At 57.6% G+C, this 15,792-nt stretch overlaps 2 protein-coding genes across 4 annotated transcripts; one reads left to right on the plus strand and one right to left on the minus strand.

Annotated features, from left to right (window-relative positions):
* Positions 1-483: 483 nt before the first annotated feature.
* On the plus strand, positions 484-6,742 carry AP1S1 (adaptor related protein complex 1 subunit sigma 1). The gene is made up of 5 exons (XM_003998527.4): positions 484-621; positions 2,452-2,630; positions 3,264-3,372; positions 4,535-4,672; positions 5,969-6,742. Exons 1-5 carry the CDS (start codon positions 619-621, stop codon positions 6,014-6,016), a joined length of 477 nt encoding a protein of 158 aa, XP_003998576.1. The 5' UTR covers positions 484-618; the 3' UTR covers positions 6,017-6,742.
* A 1,105-nt stretch (positions 6,743-7,847) lies between these two features.
* Positions 7,848-15,646, minus strand: VGF (VGF nerve growth factor inducible). 3 transcript variants are annotated; one of them, XM_023247006.2, is made up of 3 exons: positions 15,522-15,646; positions 10,739-10,958; positions 7,848-10,231 (listed from the first exon to the last, which is right to left on the minus strand). In XM_023247006.2, exon 3 carries the CDS (start codon positions 10,209-10,211, stop codon positions 8,355-8,357), a length of 1,857 nt encoding a protein of 618 aa, XP_023102774.2. In that variant the 5' UTR covers positions 10,212-10,231; positions 10,739-10,958; positions 15,522-15,646; the 3' UTR covers positions 7,848-8,354. The 3 variants fall into 3 exon arrangements, with proteins under 3 accessions (XP_023102774.2, XP_023102773.2, XP_019675814.3); XM_023247005.2 differs by having other exon boundaries at positions 15,507-15,570; XM_019820255.3 differs by lacking the exons at positions 10,739-10,958; positions 15,522-15,646 and adding an exon at positions 10,360-10,476.
* Between the last annotated feature and the right edge of the window lie 146 nt (positions 15,647-15,792).

Consider the following 15,792-nt stretch of genomic DNA (forward strand, 5'->3'; position numbering starts at 1 on the left):
TTTCTTATTTCCCGTCTCCCTCATTACCTGTGCATTTCTTACTTGAGGAGAGTGCTGCATCTGGCAGGTTCTCAGTACATGTCTATTTTGGGCTCCATCCTTATCTTATGTCAGCCCCACCACCGCGCTTTGTCTAGCCTTCCCCAAGTCATCGCCCCTACCCCAAATCCAGTTCCCACCCTGCTCCGTCTCCATCGCCCCAGGCCCTCCATTAGTCCTCCCCGCTTCCTCACAAACTCCAATGGTCGTCCCTTCCGCCTCTCACCCCTTTTCCCGCCTTTTTCCCCCTCAAGGTGCAGAAGCGCGAGGACCGCATTGTCCACCCCCCCATCCCCCAACCAGCCTACCAGAAAGCCTTGTTACCATGACGATAGAGCTACTCAAAGCCGAAGTCGGGGACCTGGTTGCCATGGCTTCCGCTTCTCCGCCTCCAGCCCCGCCCGCGCGCCCCGCGGCGCTGGCGCCTGCGCAGTACGCCACTCGAAGGGCCTCCGAGCCGGGGCGGGACGGGGCGGGGCTTCAGGCTAGAGGGAGGGAAGGAGGAGAAAGGATAAGAAAGGGAGTGGAGCTGGCGCGTACGGTGGCCGAAGAGGGACGCGCCGAGCCGGAGGCTGCAGGATGGTAGGCTGTGCGGAGAGGGAGGGGAGGGGGAACCGAGGGGCGTGGGTTGCACCTGCGGGGGTCCTTGGGGGCCGCCCTCTGTGCGGGCCGCCCTCTCTTCCTCCGGTCCTCACAGGCCCCACTTACCTGAGCGGGTGGGCGAGCCGGCCTCGGAAGGAAGAGCAGCTGGAAATGGCTTTAGGGAGAAGGGGCGGGGAGGGGCGCATTTGTGGGGCAAGAGGGGGGTGACTAGGGGCGGCGGGACCGTCCCGAGTCGTGGGGACGTCGCGGGTGGCGGTCCAAGGGGACCTCCCGACCACTGCCGCAGGGAAGTCGCAGGAGGAAGAGGGGCGCGGGGGCCTGCCGGCGGAGGGAGGCGGCGGGGTTGGCGGGTCACCAAGACCCTCTGTTCCCGAGCAGCCCAGAGGAGCGGCGGCCCGCAGGGAGAGCCGTGTGTGGGAGGGGACAGTTTCCGGGTCCGAGGAGTGGACGTCCTGCCTCGCTTTATCTCCCAGCTCGCCTACAGGCTGGGGTGAGATGGGAAAGCCAAGTGGGCTCGAGGTCTTGCTCTCCCGGACCCAGGCTTCGGATCCCCCGCTCCCGTGTTCTTGGCTCTCCGCCCCCCATCCCATTCTCTTTCCGGAGCCCAGGCCTTCCGTCTTCCTGCTGGCTTCCCGCTTCCCCGCCCCCCAATCTCAGACGCGCAGGGCTCCCTTGCGCCCGTCTGCTGCCCTCCCACCACGCTAGCAGTGTTTTCCCTTCCCCACCGCCCCAAACCCTAAAGTAGTATTGTTTCAAACACCCACGGATTCCAGCCCTGGTAATGCCCGGGGAGAGGAGCACTGGAGGGACAAGGCGATAACTCCAGGATATATAGACTGGACCCCCTGGAACTGGGAAACTGAGGGTGCACAGGGTAGTGAGGGCTCTGCCCTCCTCCCCGCTCAACTCAGCCTGCACTGTGTTGCACAAAGCTTCAGGAACCACCCTGAATGGCAGTGTCCTGAGGAACTGAAAGGGAAATTGTCACCTGGTGTCTGGAGAGGTGTCGGTGCCTAACAGGAGTCACCCTAAAAGGAAAAAAAAAAAGAGGACTGTCAGTGGCCAGATGCCTGGATGGCTGAGGAGAGAGGAGGGTGGAATTTGGGGGTCCCAATGCCCCTGGGCATATGACTGGCAATTGAAGGCAGTGCACTGGGGACATCAGCAAGAATGTATGTCCAGGATGGGGTGGAGAATTGAGGTAGCTTTTCTAGAGACAAAATACCCTATTTCAGCGTGGTGGTGGACAGAAGGACCATGGAAGAAAGCAGACCTCTCTTTGACTTCAGCTATGGGCTGTTTGTCACTCTATTAGGCATTTTAATGACCTGTGGAAGACAAAAGTATGAGACAGAAGGTGAAGGGATAATAATACTGACTCTTAATGTGTTACAGTGCTTACCACGTGACAGGCACAGTTGCATATATCAACTCGTTTAATCCCTCCAAACAGGAAGGTACTTTTATTACATCCATCTTACAGACCAGGAAACTGAGGGCCAGAGACATGAAATAATTGCCCAAGGCAAATGACTCAACTAGTAGAGCCAGGGTTTGAGCCCAAATGACAGACTCAGAAGCTCTGACATGTTCCAGAAGGAAGGGCACCTGCTGGCGGGAATACCCAGAGTTGATGGCAAGGGCTGATTTTCGAAGCAACCGGGGCCATGAATAGAGAAGAGTTAGATGTGTGTGGATGTGATGGATGCATTTGTGGCTGTGTTTCTGGAGTAAACAAACTCAGAGAACCAAATCTCTGACCCTCTCTGGGGTCTCTGGCCCTCTCTGGGCTCTGCCCCCTCTCCCTAGATGCGATTCATGCTGCTGTTCAGCCGGCAGGGGAAGCTGCGGCTGCAAAAATGGTACCTGGCCACATCGGACAAGGAGCGAAAGAAAATGGTTCGGGAGCTTATGCAGGTGGTCCTGGCTCGCAAGCCCAAGATGTGCAGCTTCCTGGAGTGGAGGGATCTCAAAGTCGTCTATAAGAGGTGACTCACCACCGGCTTTCAGACCGGTCTGGACCCTGCTTGATTGGAGCCTGGCAGTGGGTTCAGATGGCCGAGAAATAAGGCATCCCTTCGGGTCAGGGAGGATTGGAAACTAAGGGCATCCGGAGGGCAGTGATGAATTCCAGCTTCTTCCTTTACTCTCCGAACTTCCCTTGAAGACCTTCTTGTTCCCCACTTGTATTGCTCAACCTGACACCTACTTCACCTCTGTCGCAAAGGCCCTATTCTTGTCCATTGCACACGTCCCTCGCAGCCTCATTCAGCAGTCCTAGGTCCTGCACCACCTTTCCCAACACACACACACACCCCGTCCAGTTCCTTCTTTGAGCAGGTGGATTAGTTCACTCAGGATTTTGCTGAATCAAACTGAACAGGTCAGAGGGCGAGAGGGAAAGAGTGTGCATGCCTGTCTTTGCCTGTGCTTGTGAGAGCCACCTCGAGGCAAAGTGAGTTACTATTTGCATACCCTGGGGTCACCCTGCCTGTGTCCTGTAGGGACATAGACCCTGAGCTGAAAATGAGGGCAAATGGGAGGTTTGAGTGCAGAAAGCCTGGATCCGGAAGCAGACCCAGCAGCCCCCCCAGCTACCCCGCATGTGCCCCTGTCCACAGATATGCCAGCCTCTACTTCTGCTGCGCCATCGAGGGCCAAGACAATGAGCTCATCACGCTGGAGCTGATCCACCGATATGTGGAGCTCCTGGACAAATACTTCGGCAGCGTAAGTGTCCCCACCCACCTTTTCGTACCCAGCAGTCCCCTCTTCTACCAAACCCTGGGACCCTTCCAGGCTCTGCCTAGAAGATTTGGGCGAGGTGAAATTGGAGCAGTGAGAACAGTAATTAATTTCCCATTTTAAGCCTTAAGCCTATTAGCCATATCCCTTAATCGGCCCCTGGGCCCAGGGGGGGCAGATCAGAATCTGCCACTTAATCAAGTGGAGCTCAGCTCGGACCTCTCCCATAAGGACAGAAACCAAGTTCAGATTTTATCAGTGGATCCTGACCTTGACTTTGCATTGGAATTTCCTGGAGAGGTTTGTTGTTGTTGTTGTTGTTGTTGTTGATTAGTGATGCCTGGGTCCCACCCCCAGCAGTTCTGAATTAACTGATCTGGGGTATAGCCTGGACATTGACAGCTCAGATCTTAGATGGAGAATAGTAATGACTCCATAATTTGTATTCCACTTAATGGTTTACAAAGGGCTTTCAGGCTCTCGTGTCTGCTCCTTATTCTATCCTGCGAGTAGGTGTTGTTATCTGCATTTTCAGATGAGAAAATTGAGGCTCAGAGAAATGAAGTGACATGTGCATCTAGCTGCCTAGGGGCAGAGCCTTGCTTAGAACTCAAGTCTTTCTACCTGTGATTCAGAGTCTCCTCCTCTGCTCCATAGTGTCTAGGAAGGGAGACTAGCCAGCCTCTGGTGGGAACAATGTCACAGATTTGGAGGGGAAGGCAGCAGGAACTACAGTCAAGAAGGAAAAGTCAAAATGAACGCTAAGGCCTATGGGTTGGGGAGGTCATCGACCTGCGTGGCAAGAGCCCGAGGTGGGAGAAGTGGTCCCAAAGAGAAGACCATGGAGCCATGATGAGAAAAGAAGTGGGCAGGATACCTGTGTGGCTCAGTGGGTTAAGCGCCTGACTGTTGATTTCAGCTCAGGTCATGATCTCTTGGTTGTGAGATCAAGCCCCATGTGGGGCTCCACACCGAGTGTGGAGCCTGCTTGAGATTCTCTCCCTCTCTCTCTGCCTCTTCCCACCCTCAAATAAACATTTAAAAAAGAAAAGGAAAAAAAAAGAAAAGAAGTGGGCGGCTGGGGTGCAGGTGGGGTGGGAACGCACCTTGACACTCAACCCTGCCTTCTCCCTCCCCCTCCTCCCAGGTGTGCGAGCTGGACATCATCTTCAACTTTGAGAAGGCCTACTTCATCTTGGACGAGTTTCTGATGGGGGGAGACGTCCAGGACACCTCCAAGAAGAGTGTGCTGAAGGCCATCGAGCAGGCAGACCTGCTGCAGGAGGTACGGGCCTGGGACAGTGAGGAGGAAGATGAGTACCGTGGTGGAGGGTGCCCTCCCTGCCCTGGACACCTTGCCTGCCAGCCACGGCTGCCCCCTTCCCGCCACCAAGGGGGCCCCCCTCCCTGTGGTGTCTGACCCCCACAGCACCCAGTTGGCCAGCTTGCCCTCAAGCACTGACTGCTCGGGGTGGGAGGTATGGGTGGCAGGCAGCCCGCTGGGCCCGCTCCCCCTCTTTCTCCCAAGACCCAAGGTGTCCCATCCTAGCTGAATCTCCCGTGTCCCATCCTTCTCTAGGCATTTAGGGTTGCTCAGGGAATTGGAGAAGGGGCACATGATTCTTCACTCTCCTGGTGTCTTCTCCTTCTCCATTTTTTCTTAACGCGCGCACACACACACACACACACACACACACACACACACACAAAAGCCTCTGCTCCTCAGAAGCGAAGGGTGGCGGGGACTCGGGGGTTGGGGTAGAGGGTGCCTGGCTGGGGGTTCTCCTGCTCTCTGACGCCCCCGCCCTCACCCCATTACTGCCTGCCCCCTCTCTGCTGTGCCACCGCTGAGACTTGGTGCAGGGAGATGAGTCACCGGAATCTGCAATGACAAGCAAGCTGGCCCGAGCTGGCTCTGAGGAGGGGGAAAGATGGGGGCTCATCTCTGCAGTAAGAGAAAGAGCAGAATTGAACTTGCCACCTCACTGGTCTGACTTCCCCTTTATACACACACACACACACACACACACACACACACACACACACACACGTGCCCTGGCACACACCCACCCCTGTTACTAGTGCTCTGCTCAGACCCTAATGACTCATTTCTCTGCAGTCTGGTTCACCTTCCCTCAGGGACCTGATGCCAACTGATTACTCCCTGCCCCCACTCTGAATAAAAGAACCCAGCCAGCTGGCACCCCCAGCCTTCAGAAAGCAGGTTCCCTCCCCTGCCCGCCCCCGTCCCAGCTTCACACCCTTCCCCCTCAGATACTGAGACTGCGCCCCTGCTCACCAAGCTCCTGGTTTGGGATTTTCTGGGTGGTGGTGGACTCAACCTGGACCTCCTTCCTCGCCACAGTTGGCCTCTGGGGGGTGGTCCCTGGAGACTGGGGAGCTCCCCGGAAGGGTCCCCAGCTGTTCCAGCCTCGAGCTCATGTTGGCTTCTCTCTCCCCTCCCTGTGTCTCTCTGCTTCCCCGACTCGTGATGTTGTTGTCTTGCCCACCCTCCTCTGCCTCATTCCCTGTCCGCCTCTCCTGGTGTCTCTGCGTCACCCTCTGTCTGTCTCTGCCTCAGGAGGATGAGTCGCCTCGCAGTGTGCTGGAGGAGATGGGTCTGGCGTAGCCCCCGCCTGGGTCGCGTGGAGATGTGGGGAGCTGGTGGAGAGGCAGGGCATGAGTGCCCCCTTTTCTCGACGGGACCCAGCTGTCCCTCCTCTGCTGCCTCACCTTCTTTCAGAGTGAGCTGTGGGCTCAGGACCCTCAAACATTCCCTCCCTCCACCTCTATCTCCTGTTTCCCCTTTCCCCAATGAAGGTTTTAGGAGGTAGGCAAATGTGACCAAAATGGGGGTGCTATTTGGCTTTCATTCCTTGCCTTTGAAGAACTAATGTTACCCCAAACTCACTCCCCTCCCTTATAACTGTAAATATATAAATATGTCAGGTTAAAGGGAAAAGGTTTTCAGGGTTCTTCTCTGCTCCCTGCCCCAAAACCTACCTCCACCCTGCCCCATAGTCAGCCAGGGCATCTTCTCTGCCTGGGGCAGGGGCGGGGAGGGGGGGTCCTGTGTATTTGAGAGGGAAGTCCTTTCCCCTCATCTGCCCTCCTCCTCCCTCCTCCTTGGCTGCAGTGGGGACTCTGTCCAGTGCCAGGGGAGGGACAGCGTGGTTAATTTTTTTCTAACCTTGCCACTTTGAGGGAAGTGAGCTTTGGGGGAAGGGCAGGCTTTATGGGAGACTGTCCCTCCCTCACTCCGTGTTCTGGGTGAGGCAGGAGCTAAGAGGTGGGGTGTGGGAAGTGGCTGACTTTATTTCCTTTCCTCTGAAATAAAAGGAAAAGCATTTCTGGACTTTGCCTGCTTAGGCTCTGTGAAGGAAGGAAAAGCTTCTGGGATCAGTCAGGAGGGGACGGGAACACTGCCTCTTCACCTCCCTGGAACTAGGTTTGCCAGAGTTAGAGAGAGAGAGAGGAAGAAAAAAATACAGGACACCCAGTTCAATTTGAGTGATAATATTTTTAGTTTATGTGTCCTACGCAAACACATCCGCTATTTATTCAAAATGAAATTTTAACCGGGTGTCCTGTACTTTATCTGGTACCCCTATTCCAAATGGGTTTGTGAGCTCAGTGCCTTTCTGAACACGGTGTCTCCGGCTCTGGAGCTGCCTTTGGCCAGGTAGGAGCCATTCCTGGGGACATAGTTTCACACCTCTGAGGTTTCTTTGTGGAACATTTCATTCGGCTGTTTTTTGTTTTTGTTTTTATTTCTTTTGAGAGAGAGAATGCTGGAGCGAGGGGCAGAGAGAGGGGGGTCAGAGAGAATCCCAAACAGGCTAAGTGCTGTCAGCGCAGAGCTCAATTCGGGGCTCCATCTCACCGTCCATGAGATCGTGACCTGAGCCAAAGCCCAGAGTTGGACGCTTAACTGAGCCACCCAGGCGCCCCTCAGCTGGTTTAGTTCTATTTGGAGAGAGGAGTCAGGAGTTCAACAGTATATCCAACCCTGTGTGCTTTGCAAAGGGTTGAGAAATGTCTAAAAGCAAGGTGTTTCTATAGCTGGAGGCCCTTCCTCCCTGTTTGTTGCGAAGTATGTAGGACCAGGGAATTTAGGGGGCAGTTAAGGGAGGCGAGTAGGTGGAACAGGGACTGTGGGGAGCCACCAGTACTGCCTAAGAGGCCAGAAGATCATGGACAGAAGAGCCTTCAAAGTGGCCTGGAGCTGCCCCACCCTGGGGACCAATGACTTTACCCCCCGCCACCACCCCTAAGCTGGAAGTGGAATTTAGGCTTTCTTAGTAGATGTGGGTCATATTCTACTCTTGAATATGGTTGAAAGTGGTTCCACTACCCTCACTTTTGAACAGGGTGTTGTGGCTGGCGCTTCCCTCACCGCCCCTTGGGGAGGACCACGGAGGCCCAAGGGGACGGGTGAATAAGGGAGAACAAAGTCCTAATAAAATAGTCACTTTTATTTCTTAGCAAAACTATTTCCTCCGTGAGGGGTATTTACAACAGAGAAGGGAAAGAATAGGTAAATTCACACCGAACTGGAGAGGGTGGAGAGGCTCCTGGGAGGCCCAAAGGGCAGGAGACAGACACTTCTTCACACAATTAACTGGAATAGCTTTTTCCGGTTTTGGACGGGGACGTCCCGAGAGGGACTAGTGGGGACCAGAGGCCGTGGTAGGAGAGGGAATTCGCACAAACCACCCGCCCGCCTGGGATGGCCCCGGGAGCCCCCTTGAATGAATTTGGGGGAGTTCGGGCTTCGAATCCGGGAAGCTGTCTGACAGGTCCCGGCGCAGCCCTGGGGCTGGGCGACCCGGGGGTAGGGGCGGGGCCAGGCGGCGGCCAGGGATGGGGCTGGGGTGCATGCAAACACCTAGAAGGGGAGAGGAGCAACACGGAGGGGGGGTGGCAGCGCGCGCGTCTCCGGCGCGCGGGGGCGGGACCGGGGCAGGTCACGGGCGCCGGAGCAGCACGTGCTCGATGTAATTCTCCAGCTCCTCCTGCTCCTGCATCCGGCGCTCCTCCGCCTCCGCCTCCTCCTGCGCGCGCCGCGCCTGGGCCTCCCGGCCGGGATAGTGATGCGAAGGCGGCAGGGCGTGGTGGTAGTGGCGGCGGCGCGAGGCAGCGGGTGGCTGCAGTGTCCGCGGCCGGATGTAGTTGGGAAAAGGGTGGTAGGGCCCCGGGGGAAACAACTCGTCCTCCTCGCGATCCCAAGGCGGGAGCACCTCGTTCCAGTCGGGCAGCTCCTCTCGGGCGGGGGCGGGGGCGGGAGGCGGGGGCTGCGGGGAACGGACGTGGGTGGGGGCGGGGGCGGCCCGGGGGTGCGGCACGGGCTCGGGAGGGGCGTTCTTCTTCCGCTTCCGCTTCTCCTCCACCTCTTCGATGATGCTGACCACGTCGTCTGCTGGCAGATGGAGTTTGGTGGACAGCTCAATAAGGCTGTCGATCGTCTGAGGGTCCATCTCTTCGTCGTCGTCCTCCTCCTCCCCGCCCTCCTCTGCCCCCTCAGCCTCCTTCCGACGGTGGCCGGGCATCTCCTCCTGGGAGCGCTTGTCCTCGGCTCCGGCTTCTCCGTCCTCCTCCTCCTCTGCGAACAGCAGCGCGTTCTGCCGCGCCCTCTCCGCCTCCTCCGCCTCTGCCTCCGCCTCCGCCGCCTCCTCATCCTCTTCCCCCACCCTCTCCGCCCCGCCGCGTCTCTCCTGCTCCGCCTCCGCATCCTCCCTCACGCTCTCTCGCTCCTCCTCCTTCTCCTGCAGCCCCCGACCCCCAAGGCCGCGCTGCCGGGCCCCGCCCTGCAGCAAATATTGGAGCAGCAGGTCCGAGGCGAGGTCTGCCAGCCGCTCTTCCTGCGCCGCGGCCTGCCGTGTGGCCTCTGCCTGTCGCCGCCCGGCTTCTACCTGCGCCAGCCCTTGCTGTAGAAGGCGCTCCCCAGCCTCAGAGCCGCCCAGGAGTGAGCTCTCCGGACGGCGCGCCTTGGGGAAAGGGGCGCCCAGGCTTTGGTACGCCTTGGATAGGGGTGCCAATGCCTCACCTAGATGTGTTTTGGGGGAGGATACCCCTTCCCCGAACTGGTGGGCTTCAGGAAGGGACCCGCTCTCGGGCATACGCGCCTGGAATTGCGGGGGAGCGGGGGGTGGCAGGGGCGCGCGCTCCGGAACGCGCGCCTGGAACTCTCCCCAGGAAGCGCGCCACACGCGCTCCGGCCCGGGGCTCTCCAGGTTGACTCGGGTCAGAGTGTGCGTGCGAGTTTCCGTTTCTGCTGCCGCTGTCTCTTGCTGGCGCTTGGCGCTGCTCGGACTGAAATCTCGCAGTTCCTGGAGCAGAGAAGCTAGCGCCTCGAGCTCCTCGGAGGGGTCTCCAGCCTCGGGACCATTCTCCTGAGTCTGAGGGCGAGGCGGGGCCGCAGGTGCCTGGGTCTCCGGCGCCGGCAGGCTGTGGGTCTGGCTGCGCACGGTCTCGGTCAGCAGAGCTTCTGCTGCTTCTTCCTTTGGCCCCTGCTGGGAGCCGCCGGGAGCCGGGGGCGAGGCCGGGCGGTCAAGTGCCTGAAGCAGCACCGCGGCCAGCGCCCGGGGATCCACGCCCTGGAAAAGCTCTCCCTCGTCCTGCGGCTCAGAATTTCGAGCGGCTCGGACCTCTGGGGCGCTAACATCGTTCGGCCCGGGTGCTGCGTCCCCAGCTACCGGCTCTTTATGTTCAGAGCTGAGGGGAGGTGGCTGCGCCTCAGGGTGCCCCGGGGGCGCTGCTCCCAACCCCTTGATCAGTAGAAGGAAGCAGACGAGGGTGGAAGCCTGCAACCTGAGCGATTTCATGACCAAAGGACTGCCGGAGACTGTGAAAAATAGAAGGGACCAAAGAAAGAGAGGGTTTCTGTAAGAATTTTCCGCTCTCTGATTCTATATCCCCTTCCCCCACCTTTAATCAGGAAAGCCAGGGCTTCCCTCATCCCCCTAACCTTACCCAGAGGAGGGACGTTTAGAAGCAAAGGAGGAAGATGTTGTGCCGATCTCTGGAGTCGTGTAAATGGGAAAACGCCCGCAACCCTCGCTCCCCCAATGCCTCTTCGCCCCCTTGCCTAAGCCATCTCACTGCCAGCGCCCACGTACTAAGCAGCTAAGATAAGGTGGAAAAAAATCTCTGCTCCCTCCCCACAGGACTCCCCGGATGGTGCGTGGGCGACTTCAGCAGCAAGAGAAAAGCGGCGACTCCCCCACTTATCAGGGACCCTTACCGGGGTCTCCCCGCTGTGTTTTTAACACCCCCATCCGGGAGGAGAGAGAAACCCTCCCTCACGCCCACGGCTGCTGAGGGTTTGAGGGATGGACAGCGGAGTATTTACCAGCTGGTGTCACGATGCGGGAGGTGGAGAGGAGGGTCGGGGCGGGGTGGGGACAGGGAAAGATCGGGACGCGTCCGCCTCGGCTCCGAGCAGTGGCTGGGATAGGAGCGACGGTCGAGTTCTGGCGTCCAGTGGGTTGGGCTCAGCTGGGTCCGCGCGGCTCTGGGCGACTCGCTCGCTCCGGCTTCAGCACGCTGGACAGCGCCCGCGCCGCTGCCGCCTTATAAAGGGGAGAGCGCAGGGTCACGTGGGCTGGCTCCGCCCCATTGACGTCAATGTTCATTCATGGGGAAGCGGGCGGGTGCCTCGAAGCGGGGGGCTGCCCAGTGATTGGAGGATGTGGTCTTCTCCCGGCCTGCGCCTGCGCACTGGGAGCCTCGGCTAGAGGGGCGTGCGTTAGCCTAGCACCAGGGAAATGAATGAATGAATGAATGAATGAAATCGCCGAGGCGGGCGGGGCAGGGGGCTATGAATGAATGAAGGAGGGACGAGGAGAAAAGGATGAATGAATGAATGGGAGAATGAATGGAAGGGTGGATGCGGAGACGCTGCAAAGCGGGAGGGTGGGTTACAGAGCAACTTGCAGCTGCGGCAGCCCGCGTCGCTGAGCCAAATAGGATGGGGGCACTCCCGGAGTCTGACTGGGTATCAGTAGGAGATCCATACTGGGGAGGGGGAGGATAAAGATTCCAAAGCCGAGGAAGGGGCTGGACTCCCCATCCCCCGACCGCACGCACGGTCCATAGGGAACACACCCAAGGACGGCGTGAACCCGAGAGAGGAGGGACGGATCTGCGCGCCTGCGGGCGCTGTTCGCGGATCTACGGTGCGGGGTGCCAGTCCTGGGCCGGGGCAGATGGGTGGATCTTGCGGTTTTGGTAATCCCGTTGGAAAGGGTCCGAGTCAGAAGAAAGGGGAAAGATTGAGGATGTGTGTGCCTCTGTCTTGTCTGTTCACAGTCGGTGCGTGTTTGGAGAAAAAGGTGTGTCTGTCCTTCTGTCCATCTCACTCTGTAGCGTATGTTGGCGCCCCCGCTTGCCCCTTGTCAGCCCACTTCTCCCCACCCTCCTCCTGCTTCTTTCCCTCCCTCTGCTTCCCCCCCAAAGGACGTTTGGAGGGCGAGAGCAGACCAGGTGGGGAGGGGGTTGCGCAGGTTGGGGGGGTGACTCAACTCCAGCTCTCTCCACCGCTTAAAGGGAAGGGAAGGTTTGAACGCGGTGGGGTGGGGGTGGGTGTGCAACGTCAGAGACAGCCCCTCTCTACCACCAGACCCCTCGTCCGTATCTCCTGCCAGAAGGGTTGGGGTTGGGGGCTTGGACAACTAGAGGTTGTGGTGGGGGGGGGGGGCGATGACGCACAGATTGCGCAAAGAGAATCCATCAGCGAGCCGGGTCCAGTGAAGGGAGACCAGCCGTGGGCGGGGGTGGGGGGGGGAGGACGGAAATGGGGAGGGGGTAGGGGAGAAGAGAGGAAGGCAAGGGGAGCAGCCACTGCAGGAATGAAGGGGAGGAGGGAGGTTGAAGGGGGCTGCGGTGCAGGCAGAAAGCTGTGCGGGGGCGTGGGCAGGGAAAGGGGGGAGTGACAATGACACATGCCAGACACACAAGAACTGCGGACACAGGGGTGCCTGTGGGCACACGCAGGACACCCGCGCCCTAAGACTCTGGAAACCGAGATCAGGGCAGTCTGTCAGGGCTCAGAGACTCTTTCTGAGCTAGTCCTCAACCCCCTCCTCATCTCTTCCTAGCACTGACCCTCCTTCTCTCTCTCTCTCTCTCTCTCTCTCTCTCTCTCTCTCTCTCTCTCACACACACACACACACACACACACTCACGTGCTTTCCCTCTATAGCCAGCAGTGGCTTCTCGGTTCCATCAGTGGCTCGACTTTCCCAGAAGAAAGCCCATCAGCTCTGCAGGGAAAGAGGTGGGGAGGAGCAGAGAGAGAGGCAAGAGAGAGGAGATGGGAGCAGGAGAGGGAGGGAGGGAGGAAGGAATCTGGAACAGGTAGAAGGAACAGGCTAAAGGAGAGGGGGGAAAAAAAAAAGCCCTGAGAACCAAGGTGACTGTAGAGATGCCAAAGAAAGCAGAGAGAGGAGGGGGCAGCAGACCCCAAGGCTGTGATTAACCCCCATCCCCCAACACACACAACTGTCTAGGACCACTCCCTAACCCTGTGAGCTCCCCTCATTCCTTTCTCCTCCTCTTCTCCCCTTTATCTTCCCAGCCTGGTTACTGAGAGCAGTGGAATGGGGAGGGGGTCACGTTACCTTCCCGAGGAGGATGAATCAGTGAAATGGCTCTGACATCTGGAGGGGGGAGGGGAAACCATCCAAGAGAGAAGGGGGGAGGGAAGGAGCCAAGGGGGGGGGGGCAGACTGAGAGCTGATGGGGCTAACAACTAAGTGTGAGATGAGGGGAGACAGGCACCTAGAGAAACAGTTTGTGTTCCTGGGGGCTTGTGTACGTCCCCATCCACCTGTGTGTGCATGTACATATATGTGCATGTGTGTTTGTGTGTGTGTAGAGATTGATGAAACATAAACGGGTGGGGAGAAAGGGAATTGGAAGACCAGTTGTGTATTTAATCAGATAGAGTGGATGGGCATGGTAGTGTTCCAATTTAAATATGAAATCTCTCCCAATCTGTGTGGCCGTGTGTTTTGCCTGTGTCCAGATGTCTTTGTAGAAGTATGAGTGTGCAGGGGTTCTGATCCTTCTGAGTGTCCATATACTTGCGTGGTTGGGAGACTTTGAGTGCATCCAGTCTGGGCATCTGCTGGTGTCTGAAAAGTGAGCCTGGCTTGATGTGTCAATAGTGTGTGTGTGTGTGTGTGTGTGTGTGTGTGTGTGTACACGCATGTGTCTTTGTGCATTTCCCTGGGTCCTTCCATACCTTCTGATATATGTTAGAAGTTATGTGGATGTTTCTGTCTTTGATCTTGCTCGCCCCTCCCCCACATCCACCATGTCTAGATTTCTGTAAAGTAAAGCCACTCATCTGCAGCCCCCAAGTTTGGGTCCTTGCCCCCCATTTTCAGATCATTCCTCCATTCTTCCCCAACTCTTCACCCCTTCCTTCCTTCACTCAGCCCAGAAGCTCAGGAGAGCTTCTCAGACACTGACATTCCAAGAATTTCAGTCAGCATGGGGTGGAGTAGGGGACAGCAAGGTGGAAGCCAGGCACCCAGGGTGATAGGCTTGGTCATTCCACAACCTGGATCATGCCTGCACAGACTCTGAATCTCTGGGTCTGTTTCCGCCTCTCTTCGTCTCAGTTCCCTACCTGGGTCTGCGCATTCACACACACCCCACCTCTCAGAGATGTGATGCGCCCTTCATATCCTGCTGCCTCTAGGGGCTTCTGGAAAAAAGCTGGACTGGGGACAGAATCCTGGAATCGGTAGAGGAGGGAGGTGGCAGGAAAGAAAGAAAATGGAGAGACAGAGCTGGAAAAGGCATTGCTGAGATGGGAACCTGGAGGGTACGCCTGGTGCTTGCTCTGAGTTATTTGTATAAATCCATCTCTGTCTTTGTTTCTGAATCTCTCATACTCTCCAAGAGGCTAGCAGGAGAAGCTGGGGTCCGGTGGAGTAGTGATCCAAGCTGAAGATTTGGAAAGCCAGGAGAGGGGGGACAGAGCACTGTGTCTTTTCCCTGAGAAGCTTTGGAAGAGAACAACAGGCCAGGGGCTTGGGGACCCTGCAGCTCACCGTCCCCCCATCTTTCCCTTCCCCCCAACTGGTGACTCACCTCTGCAGCCTTTCATTGCGTCAGCGATGGGGGGACAGGCAGGGAGGGGGCACTTTATGAGAGGGGAAGGGGTCTCCACTTAGAACTGAAAGAAGGCACAGGAAGTCCCCCTGAAAATGGCCCCATTAGAAAACATCATTGCCCTATCGCCTGCCCACCCCAGTTCAGTAGGGTGTAGGGTGGGCAGTCCTGGGGAGGGGACTGAGAGGGGGCTGAGGGCCACTGGTGGGACTGGGGATGATGAGTGATAGGAAGGGGGTGCTCACCCTGATTTTCAGTTCCGGGGTCCCATTCCCTCATACCCCCACCCACTCCTGAGTGGGGGATGGGAGACCCAGCAAGCCGGGGGAGGGCAAAGCCGCAGAGATGAGTCACCAAGAGAATGAGAGAGGGAGAGAGAAAGAGACAGAGATGAGGGGAGACACAAAGAGAGACAGCTTCTGGAGAGACTGAGAAGGGAAAACACACACACCATGAAGATGATATCCACAAACTAATCAGAGAAAGCACATTACTTTCATAATCCTGAACCAGCCTCCTCCAACACCCACCGGTCACATACAAACATACTATTATTCAGAGTTACACTGATATTCTGAGACACACCCACTTACACAAACACAGTATCACACCTAGCCTCGGCAGTGTCACTCAGACACATGCTAAGATGTGACCAGGGTAATGGAGATTTGCGTTGAGAGCCCTCGTTTCTTTTACATGGGATGGTGGGAGGGGGCAAAAACCCTGAGGGAATGTGACTTCACAAATCCAAGATGCGGCTTCAGGGACTCGCAGGCTATGCCTTGCACACACCACGATACACAGTTGCCTACCTCCCCATCCACACATACATAGTAACATATCAAGCATCCTCCTCATCAAAAAGCCACTTGGAGTACCTGATTCTGGGGTACACCAGGCACGTTGTCCCGAATACATCCCACCCGGACACCCTCTGACTTGTACACACATGTACAGAAACGCAGACACACAAAGACTCCCATGGACACACTCACACGGACGGAAACCACCTTGCGCTGCCTCGCCTGCGTCCACACGTCCTGGCGCCCCCTCGCGTTACTTTTCGGAGTCGCAGTCTCCGGCGCTCTGGAGCTCGGCTCCCGGGGGGGCGGTGCCCAAGCTCCCTCCACCTCCTCCCCCTTCCGCGCGTTGCCCACCCAGGAATCCGGAAAGCCAGCGCGCTGGCCCAGAGAGCTGGGAGTTAGACGCCTGGATGGTGGGGCTGAGGGAGGCCGGTCCTGGATGCCAAGGGGAACTTGGGAGAAAAGCCCACAGAATTTG

This window comes from Felis catus, chromosome E3 (assembly GCF_018350175.1).
Source record: "Felis catus isolate Fca126 chromosome E3, F.catus_Fca126_mat1.0, whole genome shotgun sequence".
Classification (NCBI taxonomy): Eukaryota; Metazoa; Chordata; class Mammalia; order Carnivora; family Felidae; genus Felis; species Felis catus.